Here is a 22,808-nt window from a genome sequence, read left to right on the forward strand (position 1 = left end):
TGGAGAGCCCAGAACTGGGCACAGTTCTCCAGAGGTGGCCTCACTGTGGTGGAGTAGAGGGAGAGGATAACCTCAAGATGGCTGAACACCTGCCTGCTGACGGGAAGCAGTCAGTGAATTCCTTGTGCTGCTTTGCTTTGCTTGTACACAAAGCTTTTGCTTTACCTATTAAACTGTCTTTATCTCAACCCATGATTTTCCTCACTTCCACTCTTCCCATGCTCTCTCCCATCCCATGGTGGGGGAGTCACTGGATGGCTTGGGCTGAGCTGCCAGCTGGGAGTAAACCACAAGAAGTTCTCAGAGAATGGGGATTATGAGTCCATGCATGTTGTGCATGCAGTACCTAAGTTAACCTAGAATATGAGTTTATGATGCAAGTAGTAAACCAGAAAGATGAGGCCTTGCCAACAAACTATAGCTGCTGGGATTTTTTTTCGTTTTACTGATACATTCCTGTCTACTCCCAGGCTATGGATCTATATCCCCAGTTATCTGATCATTATTTTTGTTTTCGTATTGTAAATCAAGACTGATAGTTATTTAAAGAATATGGAGCTGTTGCACAGTGTTACTGAAAAACTGGGCAGCTTTCACAAGGAAAGAATATTTTTTAATTCACTCTAGTATCAAAAGATTGAAAGCAGAGGAGTCAGCTGCTCCCACCACTTACTCTACCAACCTGATTCAAGATTTGGTGGCAGACCAAAGTTTGCAGCTGCAGAGACTGAGAATGACCGTGTCAGAGCATGAAGGGGCAGTGCAGGGTCACCCATAGTATTCATGCTCAAATATTAATGCCATGGGTTGGTTGTTGGAGAGCTAAGACAGGAATTAAGGTTAAAACCACGTAGAAAAGTGATACTTCTTAGATGGGCAGGAACTTCGCAGGTGCTTAGGCTTAGGGTAGGTTTTGCTTTAAAACATTTGCTCTTTAATCAATATTTATTCATGGATCTTAATATGGCATGAGGGAGGCATGGGGCTCGTTTGGATCTCCCTATAAAAGGCACAACAGTGTATAGTGTAATAACATCCTATATGTTTCTGTTCTGTTTTTCCCCTGATGTTGGGAAGGGAGTGCTTACAGGGGTGTGTAATGATAGGACAAGAGCCAATGGTCTTAAACTAGAGCAGGGTAGGTTTAGGTCAGACATTAGGATGAACTTCTTTACTATGAAGGTGATGAGACACTGGAAGAGTTTGCACAGAGATATGGTGGAGGCCCCATCCCTGGAGATATTCAGGGTCAGGCTTGATGTGAGTCTGGGCAACCTGTGCTGGCTGAAGCTGTCCCTGCTCACTGCAAGGGTTTTGGAGATGACCTTTAAAGATCCCTTCCAAGCCAGCACATTCTGTCATTCTATCTTTCTGTCATTCTGTAACTTTGCCTTTCTCACAAGGTAGAACAAGAAGAGAGATACCCTGAGTAAATCTCATGTCCCACCAGGTGTTGGGAACCCTTTTGTGCATCCTCAGACTCCAGATGGATTCTCACAGCAGTCGGTGAAGATCCTGTCCCTGGGGAGATTCACCCCCCCCCTCCCACACCCATGGTGCCTTTTGTCTTGCAGATGGAACAAACCCATCTGTCTTCTCCTGACAGCTAGGAGTGTCCTGTCCTCTCTTTTATGGTCACCAGAGCACAGCACCAGCAGGTGTGGGGCGTTCCAGGATGTCCCTGTACAGTGCTGGGCATGTGAGGTTACACAGGGGTTACTCATGATTATGTTCTGTCTTTTCAAGCCTGAAGTAAGAGCCAAGCTTGGCTTACCCAGGATCATTTATTCCTCAAATACAAATCTGCCACAGGGCATCCAGTACAGCCTGGAAGAAAGCAGGGCTGGGGTAGGGTTTTGATGCTGAAACTGTCACTGGGACAGAGCAAATAGTCAAAGAGGAGAGAATGTGGAGCAGCTCAGCAAAGGCTTGCTTTTTTTTTTTTTTTTTTTTTTTTTCTTTTATCACAAGGATAAAGTGGACAGAAAAGTTGGGGGGATGGGAAGGGGGAGATAGAGCAGAAACGAGGGTGTTGGAGGTTTGAATAAAAATATGAAATAGCTGCCTAACATTCCTCAAGTAGGGGCGTAGAAATGAGGTATACAAAATTTTTTGAATTGGAGAAGATGAGTATCTTGAGCACGTACAGAACATCACAGATTAAAAGGATTCAGGTATTGGGGAAATAATCGTTAGGTGAACAGAAGACAGAATAAAATATACTGAAAACATAGAAGGAGGAAGACAAGTTGTTCGCTTGTAGACAGTTTAATGAAACAAAATTTAAAAAAAAACAAAGGAACAGTTTGATTGCATTTGGCTTGTCTGGAATGTTGTGATACTATGCTTAAGAAAAGTAAAAGCCAGGTATGACTGACCGGGCACCCCATTTAAAGACTTTCACCATTAAACTGAAATAACTTTCCAGTTCCTGTTGGTTTAGGAATTCTGACATTGAGGACTGACAGATATTTAGGCTGGTGATAGCAAAAGTAGTGTTCATTTTCCCAATGTACAGCTTGTTTAAGTGCTACTACTATAGGTGAGCTTTCTTTTTTTTCAAGGCTTCAGGAACAACTTATGGCCTGAATGCTGCTTGTAGCCACAGAGGGGTGCTGTTTATCTAAGTACTGAGACTTCTATTTTGCACTGTGCAAAAAGAGGAAATGGCATTGCTCAAATTTATTGAATTAGGGGAAGAGTTTTCCAGTTTGCTGATTTAATCAGAATTCCTGAAAGCCTACAGTAGGTGTTTTGGTTTTGTTTCCCCATGAGTCAATATTGCTGTACAAGCCAAATCAGTGACCTTTCACAAGGAGGCTCCATTTAAAAACAAAGCCAGCCCACACATTGTCCATTTTCTGAAGCTCTCTGGTGCAGAATCTGCTGACTTCCCCAATATTCAGTTTTTATTATTCTAATAACTTCCTGATATGGATTTTTCCCTGCAGTTGATTGATGCAGGAGCACAAAGTCAGCATAGAGTGTGGTTTATCCTCATTCCACATACCTGGAACCATGAGTTCAACTCATGACCAGTGCCCAGGTCCACCAATTGCAGACCTGAAATTAAGCTCTGCCTAAGAGTGAGATGGTTTGTGTGCCACTTGTTGCATGCTTGAGTTCTGTTGGAGCTTTGATGAATTTTACCTTCCAGGAGCATTTCTTCACACAGCTGAGTCCAGCTGCTTCCAAGAAAGGAACCCTCTTTTATCCCTCCTTTTCTCACTCCTTTCCACACCTGCATGACATCTGAATTTGTCACTAACTTTCTAAAAGTAGCTGCTGTGGCCTTTGCTTAGCTTAACTGAAGCACTAAGGCATTATTGATGTTTTCTTAAGCTCAGGTGGTTTTTACACCCCAGCCTTCCCTAGAATTGGAGGCTGAGCCTTCAGCCACAGAGCAGAATTTGACAGGTGGGCAAACGTGAGTGAGGTTTGGAAGACTTGGATCAGGTGGTCATAGAAGGAAACTTCCGTGTTGCTGCCTTGGGACAGGATGTAAGTGAATATTCATTGGAATTACAGTTGTCCAAAAAAATTCCCAGTGCCTGCAGCACAACAGGAATTTCCCTGCCAGCTGTAAACTGAGTCACACCATTTAGTTCAGAACGTTGCTTAGTTTTGAGGGCCTTTCTTCACTCTTCATGGCCAAATTCTTCAGTGTTGGTAGAATTTTGCTGGTAACTAATTTGACTGCTAAGAACAGGCTATACTAGGAGGATGGGCAATGCAAAGCTAAAGGGACTGAAAGATCTTTTCACTTTCAGCAAGCCAGTGAAAGTGCATAACAAGGAACATTTTAGTCTTGTGTTTGATCTCTGTGCATTATTTCCTTCTTGGGAGGCAGAGAGCACCCTCCCGAGCTCCTGTTGTCTCCTACATTGCCATAGAGCAGGTTAACAGCCTCTCTGCAGTATTGTCTGCCCTGAAAATAACTCCAGAATGGGAGAGGGAGTGATACTGGGTGAGGCAGAAGCAGCTCCAGGTGCTCACTCTCCCAGTACATTTGCTTCCCAGCCAGTTCCTTGTAACTAAGCCAAAACATCACAAGTGACTTCATCCTTCATACTAAAAACACCCAGGAAACTTTCCAGAATAGATAATTACATTTTTTTTCCTTGGGAATATTTTATTTGCCCCAGAATTATGAAATGGGCAGCCTGCACCTCCTCCCAGAGGTTATCTCACCCTCTCTACCCAAAGCCTTCTGTCTTGTGAAGGGTGCCAGCTCCTGTCTTGCTTAGGACAACCAATTGACCTGTGATTTTCACACCTTGCAGGAGTGTCCATCTCAGGCTCTGGGACAGCCTGTTTCTTCACCTCCTGTAAGGACTCTTCTGGCATGTATCCCTTGGGAATTGTTATATCAGTGCCAGAATGTGCCTCTCACTTCCCACTGCCACTCGAGGACTGCTTGGGTGTTACCTTCTCAAATTTTGGGAAAGACTCAGCATATCCCCTTGCAGCCCCTGAAGATCCCATATTATCCAGAATTAATGACACTGACTCAACCATTTGCTTCACAGTAGGCAGAGAGAGTGAAGGGAGACCTCAGCTACAAGGTCTGTCCTGAAAGGCTACTATTTGGTGATTCTAGCTCGACAAAAACACTTCAAGGGGGCTGCCCTGGAAACTGGCCTTAAAATCTTTGACATTTCCTTCCCCTTTATGCATTTCTCTTGGTACAATGTGATTCTGCTGTTTAAGTTCAGCCTCCCCAACTGATGGCTTTGGATCCAAGCACCTTACCTTTACACTGTCTTGCTCAAAACCAAGTTTTGCTCAGGACAGTCTTCATATTCCAGCAAATATAGTGATATTGGGGTTTTCATTGCTTTTCAAGACTCAATCTTTATTAGTCCCCCAGGGTTTACACTAGAGCTTCATTATATTTTCTCTGGCTCCTACAGATACTTGTGGCTTTGCTTTCTGGTTGATTTCTTCTTTGCTGTATGTAAAAAAAAAAAAGGTCATGCTCCACTTGTTGCTGGATATCCCAACATATGAACAAACATGAGCAAACTATGAACAAGTCTGGCTACCAGTTGTGGTCAGAGGGCTACTGAAGAGTGTACTGATCCAGTCAGCCTGAAGGCTGCTTTAATGTTGATGTGACTAAAGCCCTGGCTGAACACAGAAGTCCATCCTTGAGTGGTGCTAGATGAAAACCATCAAAAGACTCAGTTTTGAGGCAGGACCTACTTAAAATGAGGTGACTGAATGCTCTGCCAGCTGCAGCAAACACAGAGTAGAAGTTGGGTTATTTCCAATACCAGTGTGTGGCTCTCTGCTAATGAACTGACTCATCTTGAGCTGAAGTCATCATTGCTCTGTGAGGCTGAAACATTGAAGCTCAGAAAACTTACCCATAATTACAGGTTGGGAAAGCAGACAAGGCACAGTCAAAGTTCTATTTAGTGTAAAACATCACTCAGGGTCAATAAGCTTCAGTGCAAGATTGGCTTCTTACCCCATGAACACTGTTGCACTCTCAATTTACCTCTCACTGGGTCAGGCAGACTGTTCCCAGGCACCTTGTGGGCAACTTCAGTACAAGTTGGCTGTGATGCTCCAGTGCTGTTTTCTCACAATCTTCATCCTAGGCTGAGAGTTTTCCCCAGTTTGGTATTTGCAGGGCAGGGGCCAGGCAATGGTACATACACTGACAGAGCTCTGGGGATGGGCCCAGACCTGCTCCTTGGTCTGTGGGTTCATTCCAAGTGTCTGCACCCATGAAACAAACACTGACTGCCCTTTGACTGGATTTTATATCCTATTCTGATAAGGACTTACTCATACTTGAACAAAATCCCTAGTGCCTTTCAAGAGCTTTTTGAATGAAAGCTTGTGCTAATTAAATCAATTTCACAGGTTAAGGCCACACTCACCTACTTCAGGCTTTCAGATTTTAGTAACAGGACAGAAACTTTAGTCTTATTTAGTAGAACTGGCAGAAATGCTTTTTTGGGAGCACCAAAACCATTTGCCAAAATTAACAATTGCTTCTCTGCCTTGATGGGAACTTCGTATTTCCAACAGCCTCCAGGGTTGGGAGAGAAGAGCTGAATCATTGGCCCTGATACTGCTCTGAAGTAGCATTTTAAATTTTCCGGAGGGCTGTGAGGTCCCTGCTTTCCAGGGCAGCCCAGCTTCAGAGCACTTGAAGCTGTTTTTCCCTCTGCTCTTTTTACTCAAGATGGAAATTTCCTCTTTGCCTGAGCTTCGGTCTTGTTCACTCCATTTTAACAATGCTGTCCATCCATGCTTCTGAGCTTTTGACCTTTCTTCTCCCTGGGTTCTTTCATCTTAAGCTGTCCCTCCATAAGGCTGCACCATTATTAACCTCATCTAGACTTGCAAGGCTTCACATGTGCATTGCCAAAATCCTGCTTTCCTTTCTTTTTAACCTCATAATAAGAGGTTTTAGTTTTATTATCCTGCGGTGTCTGTGGATGCTTCTGTCTCATCACACCCCTCCCCACTTTTCAACAACCTTAAAAGCATTTTCAATGCATGTCAAGAGTGACTGTAACATAAAAGCTGCTAAGTAGACACTCAGTGAGAAGGCAGCAAAACCTGTTTGTATATGAACTTACCATACACAGAGCTTTATTTAGAAATACCTAATTTTTGCCCAGATTTTATTTCATCTAAATTCTGTCAATTCCAATTATGGCTTCTGTTTAAGGCATCTCTAAGTAGGCAGAACAGAGGTGTTCTCCCAAAATAACCTTGGAGTAAAGGGAAGGAAGATAAGTCACTTAGTCTTTAGGCTAGGACATCTTTCTCATAAATTCAGTAGACACATATTTTTTTTTACTTAGGAAACTGAAAATTGTGTGTAAAAGACCTTGATAACTCAGGTTGATTCACCCCTGTAACTTCAGTAATACTTAATTGGTGTTAGAGGAGGAAACTCTTCAAAAGCAAGAACCAAGAATATACTAAAGGCAGCATATGTTATGTTCATGAGCACAAGGGGCACATTGTGGGGCAAAAAAGCCTAAATTACTTGTGTGCTGCCTTGTCTTGTTCAAAGAGAAAAGTTCTTAAAAGAGATTTTCTTTTTTAATGTCCTCTTAAACCAACTGCTTAAACCACTGAGGACTACCAGGATCTCAGAATTCATTTCTGCTTCTACCCTCCCATGGAATCAGTTCTAATGTAAACACCTGCTGGAAAAAAAGAGGTGGCAAGTTCCCTAAAGCAGCTTTTTTCACCTTGAAGTTACTGGTAGTTTTTTCCCAAGGTCCACATACAGAAAAGCAGGCCCTGGTATGTCTGTAGCTGTAATTAATTATTTTTAATTTTGCGTGCTGCAAGTGACTTGTTTGCCCAGTTACTCAGAAGGAAACTGCACACAAATCCAAGCTGAACATTCAATGACCTTGCATCATTCTAGAAATACTCAAATTTTAAGTACAAAGGAGTTCCAGCAGGTTCTTATTTCAAAGATCTGCATCTTCAAGCTTCTGCTGGTGGCAGCAAGACAAAAAAAGTCTGATAATTGTAGCTTTTTTTTTTATATAATACAAGCTGGAAAAGTGGTCACTTAGTCTTAATTACTTATTTAGCCCTCATATTTTGTTGCAAACAATATTCCTTGAAGCATAAAGGCTTTAACTAAAATATGGAGTTCTTACTCTTTTAAAGGATGGATTCTAATAAAAATCTGCTGGTTTTAAGGTGTACCACTGAGTTGCAAGCAAATTGATGCTGCTGGTGCCTCTTAATGCTTTCTCAGGATGGAAGGGTTAATTTTTAGGTGGCTTTAGCTCTGCTGGAGTCCCCAGGGTTTGCCTCACTGTTAAATGAAGGGAAACAGGCAACATAAAGGAACATTTTTAGATATGATGGAACTAAAAATAGTAACCTCCATGTCCAGATCTATACAGGAGCAGTGTTACAAAGGCACAGGCACAGCACACACACCATCAGCTGCTGCTATGCCTGACACTTCCAGCAGCCCAGTGCAGCCTTTTGCCACCCAAAAACACCCCAAAATTTCTCCTTCTCCACTGCTGTACAAACCCACACTGCTGAGCAGCCAGGTTTCCTCTGCAGTGAAGTTCCTGCCCCTGCCCTGAGTGTTGGCCCCATCAGCAGTGGATTTTGGCCTGAAAGCTGCCACTGCCAAGTGGGTTCCTGCACCTACAAGTTCAGAAGGTACCAGAACAGAATTACAGCAGACAGATCTTGAAAAAAGCAGTATTTATTTTAAAGTACAACCCAAAGTTGTATCTGTAAGAAATGCACAAGGTATCTTGTTTCTTCCACAAGTCTTGGCTGTGTGCATTTCAGTTCAACTTAAAAATGCATTCAGGTTTACAAATGTACAAACAGCACAGAAAGTGTATTACAGTCTCAACAGAATGCTCTTACATTCAGCCATTTTGCTCTTAAGGTTTTGTGTTGGTTTTGTTGGTTTCCTGTTGATTTTTTTCTTCTTTTTTTTTTTACATTCTTAGAACCTTGTTAACAAAGACAGCCTTATTTTAAAAAAATACTCTGAATTTTAGCACAAAGTGCCTTTTGATTTTTAATTAGAACTTGGAAGATAATACTGGAAAAAATTTAAAAACCCAAACCAGTACTTTTCATACAAGTATTGCATGCCAGGACTGCTTTATAGTTCAAATTATTTCATAAATAAAGATGGCAGATGGTAAAATATGAAACCAGTGAAATTGTTCAGATTTACAGGCTTCAGCTGCAGTTGTGATTTGTGACCACACCCAGACTTCTTCAAGCTTATCTGCAACCTCACACTACCATATTGCAGGACAGACCTTAAAAAGGAGCAAGTGATGAAAGCATGACTGAGGGGGAGGGGTGGAGGAGGAGAAAAAAAAAAAAAGAAAAAAAAAAAAAAAAAGAAAAAAGCAATGACCAGCAACAGCCTGAAGATGATGTTTCAAAAATTTGCATTCAGAATGCAAATCATGACCTAGGTAAGAGTTCTTTCCTTTTGCTTAACTTCAGTTTTCGTGAGGGTAGTGTGAATTTGACCAAGGATCTGAACTTCTTCTTCCAATTGTTGGGCTCCAGATTCTCCAAGGATTGTACGTCTGTCCCACATCTTCTGCAAGATTGGCAATGGTGGCAGCAGTGGGTGGAGGAGGAGGAGGAGCAGCAGCAGCAGAGTTTTCACTGCCCATGAGGTCAATGCCTGACAAGGTGTTTGTTGGAGTGGTGAAGGGAAGGCCACTGTTGAGATTACTTGACCAAATGGAGCTGCTGAATGGAGTGGTAGACCACAGGCCACTCGGGTTGCCAAGGATCGACTGCAGGAAAGACAGAGCCACGTAAGCAGCAGCTCAGTAACCTGTTTTCTTTAAACTTTCTTTACAGACCCTCTGAAAGAAAAGTATCTAAGCAGCACCAATCCTGCCGTGGGATCCTTTCCATGGTCTCTGCACATGGAGTTTGGAATTCCCTTTACTAGAGCTTGCCCAAGGGGCCACACTACCAATGGTCACCAAGCACGGCTGGTAACTGAGCTGCAGAGCTTTTATGCTGCCCTCACTGGAGCTGATACATCCCCATACCATTACTAGGTTAAGCACCACTAGTAGCCAAGCTTTAACATACATTAGTGAAACAGCTCAAGCTTAATTAAACTAATGAGAACCAGGCAGACAAAAATGGTTTAAGTCTCAAAAACACACCAAAATTCAAGTCGTAATAGAAGGTAGCAGCGAAGTCTATTCCTTGATCCCTTTTTTGGGCTTTTTGCAAATTATCTCTTTGTACTGAGACACGGTTGTGAGAAACTGTACATTCTGGATTAACTGACCTGTGCTCAAGTCCCACTGTACCTCCCTGTATTCCCAGGGTATGCTTCCCCCCTCCTCCATACAAAATTTCTGCAGATGAAAGGAGAGGGGATTGGAGAACTACCCATTTGTCATGGGGTTCCACTAAGTCTGTCCTGGCTCAGGACAGCTGGAAGTCTGACAAACAGTCATGGTGCAGATGCAGGTGTGCTGCAAGACAGGCTACAAATGCATTTGGGATGCACAGGACAGGTTTAGGAAACCTAGGGAACACCTGCAGGAATGAACAAGGCCCAGGCATTGTCAACTGTTTTCTTAAAGCCCAAAGAGTTGCAAGGAACAAGCATAGGAATCTAATCTGTGGTGTGGTGAAAAGTGACACCAGGAAGCAGAAAAGGATGGAGATGAGAAAAGTTAGCATAACTTTCATGCTAATATTCAAACAAAACCTGCTACATGTAGGTATGCACTACATACCTCAGCATCAACAGATTTGATGTATATACACTGTAAATTCAACTTGTAAAAATACAATAAACTTGATGCACCTAAAAGGCAGTGGACTTGTTGGGTATGTGCTGTAAGGTATAAACATCCTCATATTTGGACTATTTATTGGGTGGAGATAGGGCATCCCTTCCCAAGATCTCCACCTACAGATAACGCACACTAAAAGGTTAAAAAGTATCAGTGTAGTGATATTAGGGAATTAAAAGAAATGTCTCTTTAGGAAAGTACACAAGATAAAATCTGAAAACGTCTTCATTCCAGGTTTTCATTTTCTGCCCTGGAATGAAGAAGATTTGCTTAATCTAATCATAGCTGTAACTGTCTGGACACTAACACATTACCAAAGAGCCTTAAAAAAATTTGCTGCTGAGGGTTGGACAGGAGTTTGGAGCATATACAGGTGTTAACAAGGCCAGCATCATTAGGAGAGTCTCCAATGTCACTAAGAAGTTGAGCCAAGCTAGCTAGAGTCATGGTCTATTACTGTTATGTAACTAAATGGTTACATTTAAGCTATACAAGCAAGGCAACAGCAGAAAACACCCATTCTGCTGTGCAGACACCAAGCCTAACACACTAAAAGTCCATTCTATTTCCTCCTTTGGGCAAGAGTCAGGAACTATTCCTACATGTCCCAAAAGCATTTGGGAGAACCCGACAGGCAATTGCTGACAATGAAGAAGCAACCAGGAAAGGAGCAGCAGGGAACAGCACCTTCGACTGCTACTCCCTTTCAAGGCTGATGGAGGTACAAAGTGGCCCTCAGACAGAAATATGTGCAGAGAAATGGAAGAAATAGGAGTAAGGTTACAAGGAAACCTGGGAAGAAGCACCAGCAATGCAGCAAGGCCTGAGAGGAGAGAGGACCCAAGAGGTCAAGTGCTGTTTAGTAGGGAAGTGAAGAGTTATGCATAAAATGGGAAAGGCAAGAGGAATAACAAAGGAGAATGATCAAAATCAACTCCCTAAAAACTGTCCTAGGAAACAGCAGAACACAGAAGCCACTAAAAAGTGGTGTTTGCAAGAACTGCTTTGGGTCTTGTGCCAGAAAGAAGGACAGGGCCTGGCAAGGTACCAACTCTCTTATCTAGCACTTAAGAGCAAGGAGGTTCAGTGGCAGGAATAGCCATGTTTTCCTGTTCTGGATCACCATAAGCACTTGAAAAATGTCCCAATAATTAAAAAGACTTTTTATATATCAGTCTGTTTGCTTATTCTTGTTTATTAAGTCATCCTCTCCTCAGATAAGCTCTTAAAATGAATTCTTCCCTTCTCCCCCAGCCCCCAGATCGAAGTATGTAAAGGGAGGAACTGACAACTCTGTTCTGTTTGTCTGGCTTTTGTCTCAATCCTTCCTGAAGCACATTTACAGGTGATTTTCAGAAGCAGCCACAAAATAGGTTAGGAACTAGAGAGTGTTCTGGTTGTCCTCAATCCCTCCAGTTACCAAATGCTGAGAAATCTGCCCCCCATGTGACCAAAAAAGCAAAAACCTCTCCTTATGTAGTTTTAGACAGCTGCAGCTACCCATGACCAGGGTGGGGATCAGTGTGTGTTTGTCTGTAAGAAGCTGTGTGACTTTCTGCAGCTTCTCCTGCCCCCCTGCCTTCCCTCACTCTACCTGAGCTGCTACCAGGTGAAGTAAACACTGCCTCTTATTCACTACAAAAACATTCTTATAAGACAAGATGAAGAACCATTTCAGCTGGCACTGAAGACAGCAGTTGTGGTGTATGTTTTACTCTGACAGGTAAGAGTCCCAAGGATGAGAGAGCAGTGCTATAATCTGTATAAAAGTTGTTTTTTTCCTCTTCTTTGGCTATACTCTAGATCTCCATCAAAATTAGTAGTCAGTTAAACTGACTACTTCACCTTACCCTCAGTCTTTTAGTGTTTTTTTTCCTAAGCTGAAGAGAACACACAAGGTCATTTATATAAGGGTTTTTTTGACCTTTTGTTGATTTACAAGTAGATGAAGCATTGGATTCAGGAAGCAGAATCAAAGTCTGAAAGCTGTAACACTGGCTACTTTACAACTGCTCAAACTGGAAGTGACAGAGGCAGTGTCAGCCATTCCACAGGAGCAGAACAGCTCTTTCCACAATCCTGAAGTACATGGAAACAGAATACACTTTAAATGTTTGCAAGGTGCTACCAGGAGGAGTATTTTTATATGAAGCAATTCACAAATCTTGATTATCTGCATAGGAGGGGGCTCATCACTCTTTGTCAAACAGCCATTTCAACTTAACTGCACAGAAAGATGAACATGTATAACTTCCCTTTTCCTATATTCTTAGGTTATTTTTTTTTCACCCAAATTTAAAAATCCTCTGAATTAAATTAGATGGCTGATACACAACAGGTTGGTAACTGTAATTTAGTCTGAATACTTACTGCAGTTGTGTGAGTCGGGGAACTCGAGCTTGTTGGCCAGGAGGGTACAGAATCTGTAGCTGAAGGATCCCAGATGGATGGTGGAACATTATTGAATTCACTCCAGTTTCTCTGAACATCCTGGCCATAAGCAGATCGAGCTAAACCAAGTTTGCTAAAAACCTCTACAAATAAAAAGAAACAAAACTAAGTAAATTACTCCTCCTCTTTTTCCAATAACCACAGCAGACTCTTCACAGTTATTTCCCACATTTCTCTAGCAGGTCCTGCAGCAGTTCAATAACTGAGATTAGAAAAGGTCACACAGTAATACAGATCTCACCTCACAGGCCTTGCATCAGACAGTGGCTACAAATCATGGTTACAGTGGGGAAGAGTGATGCACTTACTGTGTGTTAATTCAGAATCAGCCTGTGGGATTTGTTTGGCTCCTGCTATTATCTACCCGAAAGCAAAGAGGGAATGAGGCAGAACTGCAGCAAACCCTGATAGTCCTGGCAGCTCCTCATAACAAGTTAACTGCAGGAGGAGTAAGTGACCTGGCTGAATAATCACATCACTCCTTTACCTTGCAGCACCAGAGGTGGCACTGGCTGCACCCAGCCCTGAGCAGGCCCCCAGCATTTTTCAGCAGACATATGTTGTTCTCAGTAGATGTTTTTTTCAGCAGAGGCACAATCCATTTTGCAAATGCCACATACTAAGTTTGCTTTGCTTACCACCTTTTGCAGACACCTTAAAAATGCCAATGCCACCCCTAAACACACTCTGCAAATTGAGAGTAAGTATGCAGTACAGCCTGCTTGATCAATGCCCATCTCAACAGTCACTTACAGAAAGTTCACCTGAATATTTAAATACAGGAATTAATGACTGGCTTTAGTATTAGTTTAGCCTTATTTAGTTTAGTTTATTAGTTTATTAGTATTAGCTCATTGTTATTATTATTATTTTTTTATTATTTAAGTTCATCATGCAGCTACACAAACACTAGAGGGAAACAACACAGGGGATGGGCCACTGCCTCAGTTTTAGAGCAATGGTTTTATGCAAGCCTAAGATGGAAACCTCAGGAAGCCACAGGCCCAATGGCACACTTTTGAGAGCTACTGTAAAGCTTTAGGGGGATGGGAAGGGGGAATACTAAGGAAAAAACAAATTTCAAGAAGTTGTATTGAAACTGAGAAACTACAAAACAGAGTATTTCCAGCTCAACAAACACTGGAAGAGTTTACATCAACACTCCATGTGCTGAAGCACAGAACACAGCAGTAATTTCTTAACAGGCTTTCCTACATAGTCATCCTTTTTAGGGGGAGGGATGGGAACAGTGCCTGTACTTAGACCAGTGGAATGGAAACACGTTTCTTTACCTTTATTTTTCATTTTTTTAAGAAAAATATTTGAAAACAAAAACTTACCTCCAGTTAGGTTAAAAGAATGTCCAAACGCAGAGAATGAGTTGAGAGGAGTGAAGTCAGGGCTGCTGGGATTGCTCATAGGACTCCACAAACCTGAGCTGAGTATTATGGAGTAATGGGAAATCAATACACAACTCATTAATGCCAGTACTTCCAAAAATATTAACTTACCAACACATATAGAAATGTACCAACACATATAAAAAATGTATGCGTGTGTATATATTTAATTACTTATATATATCGATGACCAAGAGTTAGGAAATTGGCATATTTTTCTTTTAATAAAAGCTTTTGGTGAAACACCATTATTTCCTGTTTATCTACTCACTTTGGAGCAACACACTGCTATAGACATAATGTTCTTCAATCTGAGAGTAGCTCTTCTGACCAGTTTTTCAGAAAACTTACAGGGCCCAAGCCATAGTGCAGGCTTTTTGACAAGCAGATAAAATTTAGAGCCCCTTGGAAGGGACAGAAATGCTGACACTATCTTGTGGGCAAGCTTCTTGAAAATATCAGTGAGTTAAGTGGAACCAGTGATAAACACCTATAAAACCGAAACCCCACCCACAAAGTTGGTTCAGAAAAGCAATTAATTTGCATATTGAAACTTGAATTCAAATCTCCTACTCCAGAATGTTTGCCAGACACTCACTGCTCTTTGCAGCTGAGACAGATGTGCACTGCCAAACCACATCAGAAAATACAAAATGCCCTGAGGGACATGACCAAGCACAGATGTGTTCTCCTCACCATGCAAAGCCAGTGACAGTTTTGGTCTCAGTGTTAAAAGTGGGAAGGAAAGATACTTCCCACAGCAAGATATTCTGCCTGCCAGCTATTTCAAATGATCTTGATTCAACAAACCTCAATACAGAGCCAAGCTGATTTCTCATTGTTTGGATCTCTGGGAAACACAAAACTGTAGAGTTACTGAGAATGAGGGGGAAGAAGTCCCCATCACACCCAGTGAAACCTTCTCTTTACTTCTGAGTCACTTGTTAGCTCTAAATTTTTTTTGCAAGGTATGAGATTCTGTACCCAGACTTTAAAAATCAGTTGAAAAAACAAACCCAGAATTAATTCTGTCACTACCTTAAAAATGTCAAATTACCAGTTTACAGGCTTCATTTCTAGGAGCCTAGCTATTTGCCTAGAGAATATAAAAATTACCTGTCAGAACCATCACTGTCAACAACTGTGTGAGAAATGCTGATATTGCTAGAAACGTCTGTTTTGCTTGGAGAAACCTTTGGTAAACCACTGCCACCTGCAAGAACATATATAAAACCATGTAAAATTAAAAAAAAAAAAACCAAACAATAAAATAGCAGAATATAAAAGGAAATATTCAGAAATACACAGAACTCCAAACTGGTTCTAGTACCTGGACTCTTGTCATACCCTGCAGCTACCGCAGCGAAAGTGGGATTACCATTCCTGCCTGGAAGAGAAGCTGCCTTTGCCAGCTTATGTTTGGTACCATTAGGTTGCTTGCTTTTCATTTCACTTAATGGAGAGAGGGGGGGGAAAAAAAAAAGAAAAAAAAAAAAGTTAGGCTTAGGTTTTGGACTTTGGTTTGATTAAAAAAAGCAGCAATTCAAGCTAGCATTCATGAAAATGTTAACAGCAGCTCAGCACTTCATATAACGGCACATTTTTCCAATCTACGAAGTTGTAAAATAGCCCATAAAAATATAATTAGCACATTAAGGTATGTGCAGTAATATCTGCAAAAAGCAGCTTCCATAGGAAGAGGAAATGGGTCCGAGCAAAGGGAGATGCACTTTATGAAGCGCATGGGTTCCACAAGTGTTTTGTGCTGCAGAAACCAGTAGGAGGTGCAGATTTGGACTCACTTGCTACAGCTGCTGTTCACAATGCTGCTGTAAGTTCCTCCTCGTGGCCCAAAAGCTAAAGATGTGGGAGGAGGAGGAGGAGGAGGAGATGGAGAAGCGGGTGTTGGTGAGGGCTGTCGCTGTTTCAGGAAAGCATCTGCATTCAGGGTTTGCAGAGAGAGCTTATACAGGTTGTCTGTAGCTGTGAAAAAAAAGAACAAAAACAACACAACCCCCCCCCACAAAATACATTTCTGTAGTATTTACTTTAAAGCAAAGGCTTCTCAAACCAGACATTTTCAAAACCAGGTTAGGTGATGGGGCTTTGAGCAACCTGGTTTAATGGGAGGTGTCTGTGTCATGGTAGGGGGTTGGAACTAGATGATACCCAAATGATTCTCTAATTCTGCTGTCCTTTCAATTCACATTGAGGAATGACAAAGCCTGTTCCCAGTAACTGAAGGACTAGCTCCTTCTCTATATTCACCTAATCACTATTCAGTTTTACTATCTATTTTCAGAGAGGCTGTGTACTGCACCAAAATCAACTCATCTGTACAGAAGAAAGCACCTTTCTGAATGGGTGCTGTGGAGACAGATGACTATGTTTGCATGCAACCAAGAGGAATGTGATGTGGCTCCTACAGAAGTGATTTAAAGGAACCAAAAAGCTTACAATAGTGTCCCACTCTAACCACTGCATTACGGCTTTTTCAGTGTTCCCTCTCAAGGACAAATTATTAATTCATTTCAACTTTGGCTGCAGCAGACTTTACCAAGCAAAACTCTGTGGTAGAAAATACATTTTGTTTTCAAGTGGAAATTCTCATTTCCTCAATTTCCCCAGCAGCTTCTGAATCCTGCTCATCACTAAAGAATTGCAGAACGGCCCGGGTTCTGCCCCTGCAGTTTTTCAAACCCCCCAAATGATACCAGATGCTATTAATATGAGGCCTACAGCAGAAACCAGAAGCACAACTATGCAGTGGCAAAAAGAGAGGAAGATCTAGAAACAGACCAGGTCTACCTACAGATATTAATGCAGAAGACTAATTCTGTCATCATTTAGTGATTACTTACAGCTGCCAGCTTTGTGGAGAGGCACAGAGTCCCACTCTGGTGGGGGAGAATCTTTTTCCCCTTCTGAGCTGCTGGTGTTCCCTAGCTCTTGTCCAGAACTACTAGGGAGAAATTTTCCTAATACTGATGGTCTGCTCTCCATTAACTTACTAGTTGGACCTATGAAAACACAAGAAAAAAGTCCATGTATAGTAAACCAAACAGCTTTCTTCTCACACTGGACTTAGAATTAAGTACTCAACAAGTAAAACAACAAAATAAAACTCTCAAGGTATTATAAAAAATAGCTCACACTACCTCTTGTTTTGGGGAGGTTTCTTGATTTAGACCCATTCATCAAAAGGTGCTGTGTAGATATCTTGGATGGAAAGGTTTTGCGCTGCTTGTTTTCCAGCGGGGGAGTACAAGACAAGTCCAAGGAACTAAATGAAAACAGAGATCCATTATCTTTAAGCTCTCTTATGCCAAAGCTATTTATAAGCAGAGTTTTGTATTTCTTCTATATGCAACTCCACCCTTCCTACCACTGGCTCATTTTCTACCCACACTGCTGCACACTTTCATTAGGACTCACTCATCTTCCAGGAGAAGCTTTCACCCTGGAGCTCCAGGATTACAAAACTTTCTTGATTATGCACAGACAACAAGAGATGGCAACTGCTGTTTATTTACTTGGCCTGCATAAAGTCTTCTTAGACCACATGCTGCTGATATGCTATTGCATATTTGGCTATATATTGTTCTTTTTCTACAGGTATTTGATTATATCTCTCAGTCTTTCTAAGGGAGAACTGTTTTACCCATTTCTCACAGAACAGTTCCAAACCAGTTCTCACTGTAGCCTCCGAATAATGTCAGATGCAATGAACTTGTGACTTGTATGATCAAGGAAAGCAGATAATTGTAACAATAAATATGGTAAGGAGGAGACTTTGTTAGGCACTGTCTTAAGAAATATTTTGAAAGAAAATGCATTTATACTAACTTCTAATCCCAGCTAGGTTAGTATTAATTACAGCAGCAGGGAAAACACAAGCCAATGCACAACAACTCAATTTGGCCAAGTTTACTTTTGCAGCACTTGGAAACCAGATTTCAGATTACTGTTTCGGAATGAAGTATTCATAGTCAGACTAAGGTCCTTCATTTTTCCCTATCACCTGCAATCAACCACCTCCAAGTAAGAGAAAGGGACTGACAGCAGCAGCAGCCTCCTTCAATAAAATATCCAAGAGTTTGATCTTACTCTGTGACACAAAAAAAAAGAAAATGCATGGCTGTATTTTCATTGAAGGAAACTAAAGACATTCATTGCTGGCTGACTGTGCCATCACTAGAATCACAGAATCAGATGGGTTGGAAGGGACCTCTGAGATCATCAAGTCCAACCCTTGATCCACTTCCACTGTGGTTACCAGACAATGGCACTGGGTGCCACATTCAGTCTCTCCTTAAAAGACTCCAGGGATGGAAAATCCACCACCTCCCTGGGGAGCCCATTCCAATGCCTGAAAGAAGCTCCTGTAGAAACATGAGCCCTAATATGTGTATGTGTTATCTGCTACAAAAAGCTTAACATCACTTAAATTGATTTCCTCCTCCGGAATGAATTCTCATTTATGGATTGTATTCCCATTAAGTAGTTTACTATTGACAAGTTGCAGATATTCCCTGGTATCCGGAAGGAAGAGGAAGCTGCTTAAAAGTGTTTGCTGTTGGCATCAGCCAGACTGGCAGCCACAACAGTCAAATACACAGATTTTTATCAATCCATCTTCCCTTCAAGCACAACACTGTCTCTGATAAAATGCCTTTGTTGTGCTTACCTGGTTTTCACATCTACAGGGATTTCTTTCTTGATACTTGTTATCAGTTTTTTAGTCTTCTGTTTTACTTGGACTATTTCATTTTCAGGTTTTTCTGGTATTTTTCCCTTTTGTTTTTCAGGCTCCTATAAAAGATACAACACTTTAATATTTATGAAAAGTAAAGTCTCTCTTGCATCATATCACACAGTAGAAACAGGGCTGAGGAAAGAATGCTATTTGAAAACATCAGCAGTTTTGCAGCACACAAGCTATCTTTTTACACAGCGAGTGTATCTACAAAAAACAGTATCCTTTTTCATTTGGAGAAGTAGAAATTGAAATATCTAGCAAATTGATGTGCTTCACAACAAGTTTGATGTTTGCAAATACACAGCTCCTCAGGGCACAGCCTCCAAGTCTACATAAAGAGATGCTGGCTCTCTACTGAGATCTATTCTGTGTCCATTGTATGCAGTCCAGCCCACCTGAAACAGATTCTCTAAAAATGCAAAGACTATGAGCAACTTCACCATTCAGTTTATTACTTTTTTTAACCACACTTCTAAGTATAGTTCAGGATAGTCACCCTGAAAAATCAAAGGTGATTTTCAAATAAAACCTTACTAAACTGTAACTTTAAAAACATATTAAATGGATTTACTGTCTTTTTTCCCCCCCCAGGTAGAATCCCTATCTTTTCCAAAGTTCAAATTTAAGGCATGTCAAAATTTAGGATTAGTACTTGTCTTTGCAATTACCTTTGCTTCATCTGGTTCCTTAGCACATAATTTAGGACAAAATATTTTTTACAACTTGATGACTACAGATATTGTTAGACCTTTAGTTTATTAACTAGAAGCATGTAAGCTAAATGAGCAAAATAAAGGCAGGGGCATTGTCAGAGCAACAGTAACTCACCTGCAGACAAGTTACCATTGGTGAACTGACCCTTTGTAACTGATGAAGTGCATGGGTCTAGCATACACCTTAACTACTCAGTAAAATTAATGTCCATAATTTGGCATTTTATTCTACAAGTAGCACAGGCTAGGAGTGTGCAGAGACACAGCTACCACAGTGCTGCTGAAAACTGGTGGCTTATTCAGTTTCTCAGGCACTTTCATTCCTGCAACTACATGATTCAAGAACGTTCACATTCACAAAAGAGCAAATTTTATAGAGAAGTGAAGGAGGATCATGAAAGATGTTTTTCAATTTATGTTCTGCCTTTGTTAGGTACTGCAGTTTATGAAAGCTGGGGGTGGGGGGAAGAGACTGTTCCTGCTCTGACAGGTACCCACCAGCTACAGAGGAGCCTCCTTCAGTGAGCAGTGCCCTACCTCTTTGAGAAGTGGCTCTGTGTCTGGGTTGGAGGTTTCGGTTGTGGTTGAGGAACTGTCATCATCTGCCAAGGAATCCTTCAGTTCATCCTCCTGCTGCTTTCCTTTCCCTCTTCTATCCTTTTCTTCCCGCTTCTTCTGTGGCTTAGCCTTGCGTGGAAGTGTTTTCCCTTTCCCTGGGGAGATAAGGATGCTTCAGATTCTCAGCAGCAGTACTCCAAGGTGGGCTTGTTCACTTCATTTTAGAGGCTGACCCACATGATTAAAACTCTGAAGTTTGTCATCTGGTATGTACAACCACTTCACACCAGATGTGATCAATACCAAACCCGAAGAACCCTGATTGCCACTGTTGGATTCATGTTCCTGAGCACCACCTTCATTGCTCTCTGTAGATGCTGGGCACCTGGCTACCTGTAATTCTTCTCTGCTCTGTTCCTGGTATTCATATTAAACATCTTCGAATCCAATTTGACAGTTTCACCATCTACGACTGGATTTAAACATGAACTTCAGAAGATGGTACAAGCTTTGTCATCCAAATGAAGAACAGAAATTTCTAGCCTGCTTATAAATCAAAAAACAAAACAACTGGCAAGAAGAATAGAGTGGATGAGAAAAATCACTAATAGTATTTGTCTAGCAAAAATGTAAAACCCCAAAAACCAAAATCTCATACCCAAGTATACTTTCTCCCCTTGAAATATTTTATTTTTTCAGAGCTTACTTCTTCAAGAAGTATGACTAATCTGAATACAAAATAGTTTGCTTGACAGTTTATAAAGTGTTACTGCATCTCCAAGCAGGGAAAAGAATGTGTGAAATACTCCATGGGATGTTTAATCAAATTTCTTGAAGCAATAGCATGTATAAATAATGCTATTTATATTAGGGTAGGTTAAATGGGGCGTTCAGTCTAATGGAAGATGTCCTTGCCTATTCAGGGGGGTTCATCTGGGACCAGATGATCTTTTAGGTTCCTTCCAACCCAAGCGCCTCTCTGATTTTATGACACTTGAACAATTGATTATGTTTTTCCTGCAATTTCTACAGGCTAATGGAAGTGTATCACAGTGTAAGATCAAAATGAGTTTTAAGACCCTTCAAAATCAAGCCAGAGGTCCTGGTTTGTAAAAAAGGCAGGATTAGGCTCCTAGAAAGTAAAAAGGTAATAAAAAAAGCATCAATAAAGAGAAAATGTGTCTGCATGTAAAATATACCTTTACCAATAAGATCTTTCTTAGACACTGCCCTCCAGGCTAAGCACCCTCATTTCTAAGTTTAACAGTGCCTGTGTACAGTTTCCAGGATGGATCTAATAGTTCACTCAAGTAAAGATTTAATTAACCCATGCTGAATAAAAAATGTATTCAGCCCCTACTGGGATTTGTACCAGCTCAAGTCAGGACTCAGTCTGGATTCACAGTGGTAACTGTCTTACTTCACTTGGCAAAATATTCTTCAAGGAAAATCTGTACCAAAACATAAACTTGGCTTCAGTATTTTGGCAGATACACATCAAGGGGCAGTATCTCCAAACTATTTTTTACAGACTTAATGTTTTCAGTATTAAGAATAACAAAAATATTAGAGAAAATATTCTTTTTAGTGTGAATGCAAATAGAAGTTTAAATTCAAACAGACCTTTGTATGGAAATTTCCTGAAGCTTGGTTACAGCTTATTGAGGGTATTCTGGTTTTGCCTTGGAAAGCCTTGTTCTAAGATTTGCTTCAAAATTTGTCCATATTCAGTATAGTTAAACAGTTTCCTGTTCATCATTAGAAAATTTATGTAAAATGTTACAATAAAAAATTATGTAAACGAACCTCCACAACTGTCAGCTAGGACCTGAAGCTGAAACACAAGACTTTATGAAATCCTGCAGAGGATACGTGGCAGACAGTTTTAGTCCAGAAGCTGCTGTTTCTGCAAATATTTGTGACTAGCTCCACCTCAAGAAGCAATATGAAGATCCAGATAGATAATGGACCTTCTTCTATGGCTTTACATTTTTATAGGAGGGCAACTGGAAACGGGCAAGTTTTATGTGATGTGCTGAGCTTGTGTGAGTCAAGCTATGGTTTATAGATAATGTGGGGTTTTTTTTCTTTGTTTTGTTTATTTTTTTTTTGGGTTTTTTTAATAAAGCTTGTGAACTAAGATTTATTGATCTAAAACAATGAAGAGGCAAAGAAAACATCTGAATTGCAAAATACATTTGTAATGTATTGTAATGTATTTTGCAATACAGAATATGTTTAAATATTCAGTATTCAGCTTGAATATTCCAATATTAAATATTCAAGTATTCAGCCTCTGTAACAGGAGGAAAGATGTGAATTTATCTGAATGAATGAATGTCAATGAATGAAACTTACAAACCAGGAAAGTACTGTCAAAAAATGGAACCCATGTAAGTGACTGGGTACCAAGTATTTTACATACACTTGAACAACGTTGGAAATCGAGAGTCCAATCAACACAAGCACCCATCTAAGTATATTTGAAAAACATGTAATTAAAGGTCTATTGACTTAGGACCAGCTATTTGCTAAGATAAGCTCCTAATACACAGACTGCTAGAAATTATTTGTATGGTTACAGAAATACTAACAAAGGAATAATTTAAAA

General features: G+C 40.8%; 1 protein-coding gene across 1 annotated transcript in view; it reads right to left on the reverse strand.

Annotated features, from left to right (window-relative positions):
• Window positions 1-8,199: 8,199 nt before the first annotated feature.
• TMEM131 (transmembrane protein 131) overlaps window positions 8,200-22,808 on the reverse strand; it is a 91,456-nt gene continuing 76,847 nt past the window's right edge. The window contains exons 32-41 of the mRNA XM_071746245.1: window positions 20,177-20,352; window positions 18,855-18,979; window positions 17,326-17,450; window positions 17,029-17,187; window positions 15,970-16,150; window positions 15,498-15,619; window positions 15,284-15,380; window positions 14,108-14,205; window positions 12,687-12,850; window positions 8,200-9,287 (exon numbers count right to left, since the gene is read on the reverse strand). Coding sequence (XP_071602346.1) covers window positions 8,982-9,287; window positions 12,687-12,850; window positions 14,108-14,205; window positions 15,284-15,380; window positions 15,498-15,619; window positions 15,970-16,150; window positions 17,029-17,187; window positions 17,326-17,450; window positions 18,855-18,979; window positions 20,177-20,352 — 1,553 coding nt within the window. The 3' untranslated portion in view covers window positions 8,200-8,981. The remainder of the gene's footprint in view (window positions 9,288-12,686; window positions 12,851-14,107; window positions 14,206-15,283; window positions 15,381-15,497; window positions 15,620-15,969; window positions 16,151-17,028; window positions 17,188-17,325; window positions 17,451-18,854; window positions 18,980-20,176; window positions 20,353-22,808) is intronic.

This window comes from Heliangelus exortis, chromosome 1 (assembly GCF_036169615.1).
Source record: "Heliangelus exortis chromosome 1, bHelExo1.hap1, whole genome shotgun sequence".
NCBI lineage: Eukaryota > Metazoa > Chordata > Aves > Apodiformes > Trochilidae > Heliangelus > Heliangelus exortis.